The sequence below is a fragment of the Melanostigma gelatinosum genome (genome assembly GCF_949748355.1).
Source record: "Melanostigma gelatinosum genome assembly, chromosome: 23".
Classification (NCBI taxonomy): Eukaryota; Metazoa; Chordata; class Actinopteri; order Perciformes; family Zoarcidae; genus Melanostigma; species Melanostigma gelatinosum.
The window spans coordinates 10,220,377-10,232,257 of NC_136656.1; the positions used below are offsets into that span (position 1 = coordinate 10,220,377).

Below are 11,881 nucleotides of genomic sequence, written 5' to 3' on the forward strand. Positions count from 1 at the left end.
AAGTAGTCGTTAATAAGAAAAACAGCACAATCGCATAAATCTTGGAATGACAGCTCGCAGATCAAAACATCTTTCAAAAAGATTTGATTTCCATAAAAGGAAGGAGGAAGTTAGCCAATCAGCTGCATCAAATTAAAGACAGCAAGTTCACGGTGCGTTTGTGGTGAGGTTTCTTTCTTCAAATCACAAAAATTAAACGGCAACTATGGCCATTAAAGTGGAACAGTCACATGAATAAATGTTAAATAAAGACACTCCAAAGTCTGTCTCAGATGAGAATCTGTTGCCCTCACTTGATTAGAACGACTGCACTCAAACAAAAAGAACCATCCAACTATCCAGCATGAGGGAGACAACACAACAAACAAACTGCACCCAACACTTTGATGGCTGCATTCACTCTCAACAATCACCAAACACACAGTCAACTGTAGCCTAGCGCGTGGCTCGTTCACTGTGTGGAGACAGGCAGCTTTACTGGTGCTGGAGCTGTTTGATGGCGACCCTGCAGAGGTGGAGGCTTCTTCTTCTTCTTCTTCTTCTTCTTCTCTGATGACGAGGCTACACCTCACAGACAGTGCTTTGCTGCCACACTGTGGTCAAACAACAGCAATGCAACCAATGGAGACCACTACCAACTGCAAATGCCACATCATAGACTTTCATATAAATTATATCTATTATATATAAACATTAATCTGAAGAGCCTCAGATCACAACGAGTGCCGGCATCTTCTCCAAACTTTACACGGTAACGTGGACCCAGACAAAAAAAATAAATAACTCAATTTCTTTGAGCCAAATGAAGTCTCATTCTGCACAATCACTTCCTGTTTGTTACCCGTGGTTGCAGGGTTTCACTTAAAGGTGAATTACCACACGTGTCCTGTATAGATGTAAAGATAATGAACAGCGGTGTCAGTGCTGTACAAACTGTAACAGTGACCTACATGAGTGCATTAAAGCTAACAGCACAACTCAATTCACCCGTTTCATGCGTGTGAAGCAGGATGGCTGCTTTAATGCTTTAAATCCCACAGAAAAGGCTCCTATTAATCACCCACTGAAACATGTCTGCCAAAGCATTTTCAATACCTCACATTGCAAGAGGTGTCCAGGGGAAGTTGGGTAAAGAATGTGGACCGACTGTTGCGAAACTAGATCAGCCTGATTGGATGGCAAAGGTAATCTTTTCACTCAAAATGTCCTTTACAGTGAGAACTTTTTAAAATCTAGATTGGTGAGTCTTATATGACGATGCGTGACTTATAATCTCGGTAAATGACGGAATGAATGAAGAATTAGCTACGGATCACACGTTAACGACCGTCTGAAGCCTGATCGCAGTGGAAGCTCAGGCTGAAACAGTATCTTGCATCCACACAACAGCAACAGCGTCACACTTTGTAACCGATACAGTTTCCCAAGGCCTGAATAAGACAGGGAGACCGCATCAGACCGGAAACAAAGGACAGGACAAGGCAGACGGGCAAAAACAGGTCAAATACCACCTGAGTCCTGCATTCAATTCTCTCAAATAAAGCTGAAGCACAGCTTCTTACCAGAGAAGTATACCCGTTATAAACTGGTGAGTGATATGGTCTCTGATTTAAAGAAAAAACAGATACACACTATATTAGCAGTGGATATGGGGACCAGACTCTTAGTTGTAACAGTCTTAAAGCCCCGATAAAGACGACATATTTATCTACGTATTACAATAACCAAGTGTTCTAGCACATGATGAATGTTGAACAGCTCTACTACAATCAAGCAGAACTCCTGTTTGGGTGTCAAATTCAAACGAGCAATCCTTTAAAATCGGTTTATAAAAAAGGTGACATTCTGCAGAAACGCGTCTAATAACAGAATAGTCACGGCACCAGCATGCATCGAGTTCAGTCATAAATGATTAGCAGCATGTAGCGTGATGATGGTTCATTCAAGATGTGGCCTGTAATCGAAAATGCTCTTTGATCTCCTCAAAGCTGGGACAAAGTGGAGACAGACTTGCTGGGCAGTGATGACTCTCACATTCGTAATATGCTGATGTTGTAAACAGCTGATCGAAAGACTAGAAATCCACCCAGAAAGAGGAAGTACAGCATTCCTAATGTTCAATGATTGTTGGGGACAAACTTCTAGACGGTGATGCTGTTGAACAGGCGACTTGAAATGTGACAAACTATCGCTACCTTTCTTAATACTACTACTCTGTCCTCAGCATATCCTCCTCTATTTCTCGGTCATTTCTCCCTTTTTGAAACCCTTTAACGGTTCTGAAATGTAGCTCACTACCTCCCTTCCTGCTGGTTCATCTCCTTTTGTGTATTTGGAGAATGCTTCAGAAATAAAACTGTTAATCGGGATTTAGCCTTAAAGATAAAGGAACGAAGATAAAGCCGCTCCTATCTCGGCCTTCACAATGATGGAAAGTTTTCTTACTGAGCCACAACAAATGAACATGTGATCGGTGACACACCCCCCCCATTTGTTGCTGACTCATGGCAAGCACAGCAACACGGACCACTACGGAAAAAAAACCAGCACTAAACTCCACTCACGGCTCAGTGCTCATGCTCTCAGATCACCGTCCACATCAGCATCGCGCATTTTTACTAAAAACAAAATCAATATCACTTGAGTGACAATGCGATAAAATTCAACTTGCTCGGTGGCTACTGCCATAAATATCCACCTTATCAGCCGCCTAGTGGCTGCCGCCTCAACTACAGTAGCTTTATTATGTCGTGCTGAGCAGATACAACTCCATCAGTCATCGTCTTTTCACCCCGATATGGACTGATCCAACACAGAAGCATGCCAATCATCAACTGGTATCTTTTCAGTCACAAATCTAAATTAATATCGCAGTTAGTCCGATTGTAAAGCACTTGTTTTATGTAATGAGCATCAAGACTTCCTAAGCAGAGATATTTGTGAAGTAACATCCATCTGATATGTTAAGGCCAGAACCCTGCGTTTCCCTAACGAGACCTTTCAAAGGGTCCCTATTACCTGTGACCTTTGTGTTTGAGCGAGTCTAGAAAAGGATAAACAGGGTGAGACGGGGTGAGACGGGGTTGTCTTCTTTATCAGACACCAATGACCCATCCCAGTTCAAACCAGCCCATTTAAATCAATGATTTACCTCATACCATAAAAAGGTACTAAAACATCTCTTTCAAAGAGTTATGTCACCGTGATCATGGAGCACCGCAGCTCCCTCCGCCTCCCAGGAAACAGAAACAATTCAAACCAGAGGGCAGAAGTCTGGCCCAAGTTATTCAGCAACAGCATTTAGTCACACAACATTCAATCTGGAGGCTTAAAACCAGCTGCAGACCCCTCATTGTTAACGTTTAGGTATGAACCTCAAGTAGAGACACTTAATGTAAATTATGTTCAGGGCTTGGCTGTTTCTCAACAAGTCGCTATTTGAATCGGTGGGCAACAAACCACACTGTCTGACTGTCTACGTTACAGGCAGAGCACTGTGAAAAAGTTAAACTAAAGTTCCTAAATAACCAAAACCGTGCTCAGCCTTCAGTGTATATCTGTCTGACACACATGCACTCGCGCGTGCACACATCAGACCGTCCTCAGTCTCCACCTAAAGGCCATAGGTCACCGAGACCGGCGTGTGTGTTGGGAGGCGTCAAAGAACAGAGGTGACTTCTGGTTCACACATTAATCTGGAGATCAAAGTTTCGTTCTGACACACAAAAACACACACAGCTCCCACATTTACTTTGCCTTCATTGACTGATCTCGGGGCAAATCAATACACCGGCTATCTGCCAGCATTTGTGCAACAGAGGATCTAGCTTTTTCATTCTTTGCACCAAATGACGAGCATGAGATGACACTCTCTCTATGACTAAGGGGTGAGTATTATTGTGAAACACCCTCCTGAAAACACAGGACTGCCAAGAAGTTAAGATAAATGGACTTTGATATTTTGTCGAAGTAGCCCCTTCCCTGTTGATGTCCCCTGCATCGTGTACTATCAAGGGTAGGAAGCACACTGCTTTTGTAGAGATTTCTCTGTCACTTTAAAGTTAATTCTCGGGATAACTGACATTCCTTAATGCTCGAGTCCGGCATTAAAACTAGAGCTGGGAGAGTCTTGCCAAGCACCAAACTGCAGGAGAACAAATCGCTTTAAAAGCAAGTGAATTCTCTTGTATGACAGGGCATTTTTACTGTATCAACATATATATTTTAGGTGAGGTAACAATACGAAGCATGGCTCGCGGGTGAACAACATTACTCCACTAAGCTAATTATAGTGTTTCATCAAACACTTTACCGTCGCTAACCTCCATCACTGTCCTTGCACTCACTGCAGCCAAAACGCATCATTCCTTCTGTGCTAATTGCAATAATTTCCAGTGAGTTGTCATCGAAATGTAAACAAACCAAACAGGAGATCAGCAAAGATCAGCTTCTGTCCTCCTTAAAGTTCCTTTAAGATGAATAAAGTCCCTCCGAGACTATGCAACAATAGACTGAGTAAAGTAGTACAAGCCAGACTGTCAGAAACTAGAAACCTGAAGTCATTCCTTGCACGGAAGAGTGCAGGAATTCGGTTCGGGTTGCCAATTATCAGCAGCAGGACATGCTCAGATAGCAGGAACAAGGTTCCCGTGGATGACGGCGGTTGTGTAGACAAAATCAAAAGCTTGTGAATGGACTAAAAAGTGGGAGCGGTGGAACAAAGGTTAGAACGTCGAGCTTGTGGAAAGGTAGATCGGATTCACAAGCAGTCTGGGAAACTCTGCTGAAAAGACCGAAACAAGAAATAGTGAAAAGGACCTGGAAAATTACCATTTCTTACTGCAACAAATGTCATTAAATCATTAACCATTCAAAAGACATTCCCCTGTTTTCAACTCTCAATAGAAATAAACAGAAGCTGTTACTCATTTGAACATCGCAAGGTCAGCAACTGTAAAAAAAAAAAGAACTGTAACAAAGTACAAGTTACAGGATCATTGACGTCAGATGAAACTGCTACAGGTTCACCTTTATTTGTACCCATATGTACAAATAAATACATGTACAATGTAACTTCTTTACAGTCTAATAAAATTGTCTTTTGAAGATGAACAGAACATTTTTCAGTTTCAAGTAATGACTGGGGTGCTGCTTTAGTATTGATCATGTTTTGATATTTGAGTCATTTTGTGGATGATCAGATGGAGTTATGATGGTAGCAGTCGCCCAATTGCAGATTCAGCTTGAGCAAAACCTTTATCTATTGTGTTCAAATCAGGCCCATAGGAGTTCACAAGGCAGGCGTCCTTTCTCTAAACACTGACCTGATGCATCAAGTGGATATTTTTTGCTGAACATAATATTATGCATTTGCCCTCTACATCCTCTGGTCGGAATGAGCAGACTTATAAACGCACTGTTACAACTCCTTCATAGTGTCATATTGCTTTTCGGAGAATTATGATGATAAGTTCATAGTAGATGCAAAAGTATACTTGTGTACAATATATTATGTTGAACATTGTTGCTCCTGAATGGATCACAGCCAACCCAATTATGTTCAACACAGCTCCATGTCCTTGGTCATGGTGCCACAGCACTTAAAAGAATAAACTTCATCATTCTCAGAATTCTGACCCTTTGCTTTTTTATTAACAGCATTTACTTGTACTTTTACTTTCAATACTTAAGTACATTTAATGCCAGAAAATTACTTTTGATACTTAAGTACAATAAATATCAGATACTTTAAGACTTTTACTCAAGTAGTATTCTAATAGGTGACTTTTACTGGAGTCATTTCCCAGTAAGGTATCTTTACTTTTACTTAAGTATGGCTTTCGGGTACTTTATACACCACTGGCCAAACGGTACTTCCTCTGTAAAAAGGAACGCTTAAAATGTCAATTGTTAATAAAAAATAAAAAAAAAAAGCTTGCTTTGGATTCACCTTTCGTCTGTGAAAATATTTGCTCTCTGTATAACTGGAGGTTACCAAGAGGGGTCCATGTGTAGCTGATTTTCAACACTTGGACATTTCTTGTACATGCTGCAGTTCTCATGCGCTAATGTGGGTGAGGGGCTGCAAAGAGCACGAGAGCTTCCCAAGTGACATATTACTACCAGACCATCTTTGACTGGGGTTGGGTATCGTTTGGGTGTTTTCCGATACCGGTGCTAAAACGATACCTAAACGGTGCCTGAACCGATATTTTTTTCTTCAAATTGAACAATATATTAACTGTTTAAAGTACACTATAAATATAAATAAATACAAAACACTTGGCTTCAAACTACAGCTTCAAACTTTTTAACTATGAACAATATATTAACTGTTACCAGTTTACAGTATACTTAAATAAATATAAATAAATACCAAACACACACACACACTAGGGCTGGGCGATAAATCGATTTAATCGATTAATTCGAATGTGTGCTTTAAGGCGATGTGTTTTATTGAAAATCGAGAAAATCGCCCCCACCCCTTTTTCCCGTAGTAGAGTGCGCGCGCATTGTTTACAAACTAAAACAATGGCGGCCAGCAGCTTCACTGCTTTCCACACGGTGGAAAGCCATCACGGATGCAGTCGCGATGTATATCGCAAAAGATATGGTGCCCATATACACCGTGGAAAAGCCGGGGTTTATTCACCGTCTCAAAGCTTTGGACCCCAGGTACGTGCTACCAAGCCGTAAACATTTTTCTGACGTTGCCTTGCCTCGGCTGTACAATAGTACACGCCAAAGGATCTCTGCGGAGCTGGAGGGGATGTCATTCTACTCCGCAACAACTGACCTGTGGTCCAGCAGGTTGACCCAGACACCGATCCACTTGACTGGTGGAAGCGTCACCAACTTAACTTTCCAAGGCTAAGTACTTTAGCAAAGAAATACCTCTCTGTGCCAGCTACAAGTGCCCCCTCTGAGAGGCTTTTCAGTGTGTGGGGGGGCATTGTTACATGCCACCGTGCATGCCTGAAGCCAGAGGTAGTAGACAGGCTTGTCTTCCTGGCAAAAAATATTTAGAAAAAACATGCACTACTGTTTAATACTGTTGGTTATGTTGTGAATGCACTTGATTTTGTTTACATGCACTTATTTACTGTGCAAAATATGTTATGTTGATGTTAGATCAGATGTTGCACTTTTGAAAATGTGAATGTTAAAGGGTCATATACATTTTATTTCATGCTGTGTTTGTATCAGTGTATTCAGTTAGAAAAGCTTACTGTAAAAAGTTACATTTGCACAGTTGTTTACAATGGAAGGCTACTATTTAATGCCATTTAATGTTATGTTTAATTTAATTTTATATTTAAATGATTCAGGCAAACAAAAGAGTGACCAAATACTTTTTGTATACTACAGGCACCTTTCTACAATGTTCAGGTTTTGTTTGCACTTTATTTTTATCAACCTACTTGGGAAAATCATCACAAAATAAAAGAAAAAATTGTTTTCAACAGCTTCTGTCATCTGCAAAAAATTTTGGGGGAAAAAAATCGATTTAAATCGTGAATCGGATTTTTTGTAAAAAAATCGGAGATTTTTTTTTTAGGCCATATCGCCCAGCCCTAACACACACTCTCTGTACACACACTACAGCTTCAAACTTCAGCAATTATTTTGCCAACCGCCAAGTACACCTCAGAGGAGGAGAAGAAGCAGCTTTCGCATGCCTGTGTTGTTGTGCTTATGAGCGGCAGCGCTAAGTACCCCGTTGTAATAATACTGAGGAGCGGAGGACCGAGTCCTGCTGCCAGGACGGAGTCATCAGAGAAGTGTAAAAAAAGTATTTCAATCGGCTCAGGCACCGAAAGGAGGCACCGAAATCTGCGTTACGTTTCGGTCCGGTAGATACCGGATGTATAGGAACCGGTGCCATATTGGCACCGAGTTTCGGTACCCAACCCTATCTTTGACCTCACGAAACCTTGAGAGACGACGCAGCTGAAGGACCATTTCACATAACGGAGAAGTCTTTTTATTTATGCCTGCAAGCACAGATGCACTGCTGGCAGTATCCTTCACCTAAACTTGAGCAAAAGTGCAACAAAGTGTACAAAAATAATCTTTGTGTCGGGCCCTTTAGAGGGTCATTTGTAAAGTGAAAGTGCAGAGGACGCAGCCATTTATTCTCACCACTGGTGTGAAGTGTAAGTTCTTGTAAAAGGGAGCCATGACACCTCTGTATCATTGTTATAAAACTATGACGGATGTGTCCCAGTTGCCTTGAGCCTTTTCAGTCTATTACCTTGGCATTACTGCAACAAGTAATAACATCAAGGTGAATGAGTGAACGGCACATGTCCATCAAGCACTCAAGGCCGCTACAGTCACTTCAAGAGAGCAGACTACAGCGTTGTTCTCCTGCCGATCACATCCGTGCTGGAGGATTTAGTGTAAAACTGTGAATAACATGTCCTTTGCTTGATCACTACAGCGCTCCCACTGGGCCTCCCCCTGCTCTGTGATGGGACAAACTGTACAGTCACGTGATTCTGACACAACAAACACACACACGGGTTCAAAGGTGAAGATTGAATCTGCAACACAGAAAACCTGTGGGGGGGGGGGGGGAAATCAGGCCATTGCACTCAGCTACAAGCTCCTTGGGTGTGCATCTTACAAGAAAACAAAGCATGTTCTGCAAAGTACAAGTTCCAACATGTAAACAGACATTTTATGCCTTTTTATAAAAATAAGTGTTGGTCCTATCACGTTGGCCTTCTACTCTCTTCAATGCCAGGATTTTCATGTAAATAGGAGCCCCATTTTATTTTACCTCACCATCCATATTAAAGTTATTAAAAGTAGCCGTGGGTAAACCGTGACAGAAGCAGTCATTGCTGCAAACTCACAGAAAAGTACATTGAAAAGTTTTAAGAGTGTCCTTCAGCGACCTGAGAGCCTCGTGACCCCACTTATACATTCTGCTATGATTAGTAACAAAGTTCCACGTGTGCACAATGCAGCTAAAACTAATTAATGAAAAAAAAGTGGAGCTAGCTAAAGTTATTAAGCCACTTTCTAAACAAGTTCTCCGTGCACACCATGTTGTAAACGTCTCTCTGTAGCTGCTGTGACAGGACTCGCCACGCTAACACAACATCTGTCAGCATGCACGTTGACAGACAGACACAAGCGAGGCTAGGCGTGTAGCCGTTCATACACTCCCGGAAGGAAAGGGTTTGTCTTTCAAATGCACTCAATGACAGCCACACACACATACATACAGGACTCGTACGCACACGCACGCGCTACCCATCAGTACTCACATGCTGGTGCTCCGTCTGTGTCAGTAAATGATGTGAATCCGCTGGAAAGTAACTGGACACCGAATGTAAACAGTCGAGTAGTGTTTGTGTGTGCGTTTGCTAACGCGACACGCTGCTGCTCCGAAGAGAGAGATAGGGGAGTTTATATATATATATACACGCGCACACAAGCACACGGAGTGACTTCGGGACGGCCGAGCGCACGCTGTCACGCACACACTCGCTCAGTCCCTCATACGTTGCAAAGGCGCTAGGACTCTGAAGCTAGTTGCTAGCAGCTGGCACCGTCTGTCTCCGTCTGCTGGATATGGAAGTCTTCTACTGCGCCTGCCTCATACTCCCTAGTAATCTCTCTCGCTCTCTCTCTCACACACACACACAAACTTCATCCCGCTCCTTGACATGACGCAATCAGGCCCGCCCCTTCTGCTCTCAGCCAATCACGGAAGAGAGCATGACAGCGCGCATCGAGCGGCAGTATTTAAAGAGCTCGAGACCAACATAACCCCATTTATGGCAAGCTGGTTTAACATTTATTAGAGACACACTCAATACATTTTAGATATCCATTATAGCATTTCTGTTATGCAAAATGGTATTGTCATATGTGTCTCAAATATGGTAATTATAGATATCCACATTCTTACTTGACATTGTATTTCAAGATATCTACAAACTCACATTTCAGATATTGACAGCTGGGTAAGCACAGGTGTGAATATTTTCATTTCATAGCAAAAAAGCACTACCCAGGTGCTAGCTACCTGCCCAGTACCAAATGAAAGAAAGACACAGTAAGCCACTGGCTGGCGCATTGAGCAGCTAAAATACCTTTTATTTTGGGAGACCAAAATAGAGCAAAAAGGACAGTGAATATTGGACTTACATTCCCCAGGTGGCCAGAAACAGGACTCCAAATGAATGTCGATGTTGTTCAGTATTGTGTGCGTAAATATAATGTGTGTAAATATGAAATATGAGTATGTATGAAAACTAGTTTGCTAACAAATTCACAACATCAACTTAAGAGGTGATAATGTGTCACCGTTGTGTTAACAGCTCACGCTGCCCTCAGAGTCAGTTATTGCAGGTGTGATGAATGAGACATCATTGAAAGGCGCAATATGGGAATGGGAGAGTTGATGAAGCAGCAAATAACTATTAGCTATGTAAAGGCATAGTGGAGTAATGTCTACCAGAGAATGAAGTCACTCTCGCTGTGTGTGTGTTGTATTCCAAACTTCTCCTTGCATTATTGACATAGCTGGGCTGGCTGTGTGTGCTTTTAGTGCCTGTTATTGGATGAAAGCATGCCCTACTGCCCCACCGCAATACTGCGATCCTTTGGCGATTACAGCTGATAATGCCATCCCAACTGATGCACTGTTAGCGCTGTCAGCACTGTTAGCTGAGAGCCGCCGGCTCAGCTGTCGCCATGTTGAGAGCCATTGAGAGGCAATTGAAATGCTCCCAATCTGGTAAACAGCACCATCAGTGCTTTTTATGTTATGACAAAATGTCTGCTGTCAACTGATATTGATTAGAGGGGGAAAGGAGAATACTACATCAGAATAACCGATATGAACTTAATCCTAAACATTTATCCTGGATTGTGTAAACTCCTCAACAAGAGACTTAAAGTGAAACGCACTGAAGAGAAGAGAGGAAAAGTGAGTAGTTAAAGTACATTTTGTGGAGCACAGTGTGAAAGAAAGAAAGAAAACGGGTGCAGGGAACAGCTGAAAAGGACAGGATTTGATTACTGGCTCTTCAAATGGTTCTTTGTAGTCCTGCTTTGTAAAGTGGACAATAGACAACTATACTTTCATCGGCTCCTAACCTGCAAATAAGCACTCGATCCTTCCCTAATTTAAAGGGGAAACACACCCTATTACACCGTATTATTATTCTGATAATTCAGTGAAAACAAAACGACAGTTAAGCCAGAAAGAAATTTGCACATCCTCAAGCTGGAAAACAGAACATCAATTCTCTTTTTACATGTCGTGGCGTAATGACAGACGTCAGTGAGACGCGCAGACACAATCACACACATGACACAGGTACACTCTGATTGTTTCTCAACTTGTTTGTTCACTTATCGCATCCAGATAACAGAGCCTGTGTCAATGACAGTCCTAAGAGGACGAGTTCGAAATCAACCAGACTTATGGCAGGGGTCGGTGGTGTATTTAAAAGAGACAGTTGGACACACAGACCTAATCTTAGTTGCAGTATTGGGATTGCTGATCAGTTCAAATGCCCTACAATTTGTCCTCACTTTGACCTATTTATTTTTCCGATTACCTCACCGATTACCTTGAAGATTTTGTTTGAAGTTTAATCATGCTGCTCTCTCAACATTTACCATCCAAGTGACCTTTAACCTCCTCCAGGGACCTGTAGAACAGAACAGTGTTCCGCTATGACACTGATTTCTAGCATGCTAATTCAGCTTTTTATGCCTGTTCCTCAATAATAATTGCTGTGATTAAAACAAGCCACTATATAAAGTGAAACAAAAGCTAAGACACAGTGATAAAATGTTTATCAGTGCCTGACCTAGTATGCAAATAAGTCAGCTGAGAGCATAAATGCTA

General features: G+C 41.9%; 1 protein-coding gene across 1 annotated transcript in view; it reads right to left on the bottom strand.

Annotated features, from left to right (window-relative positions):
- The window catches only part of pcxb (pyruvate carboxylase b), a 219,902-nt gene extending 210,308 nt beyond the window's left edge, over positions 1–9,594 (bottom strand). The window contains exon 1 of the mRNA XM_079295523.1: positions 9,282–9,594. Within this exon, the coding sequence (XP_079151649.1) occupies positions 9,282–9,283 (2 nt within the window). The 5' untranslated portion in view covers positions 9,284–9,594. The remainder of the gene's footprint in view (positions 1–9,281) is intronic.
- Positions 9,595–11,881: the final 2,287 nt, after the last annotated feature.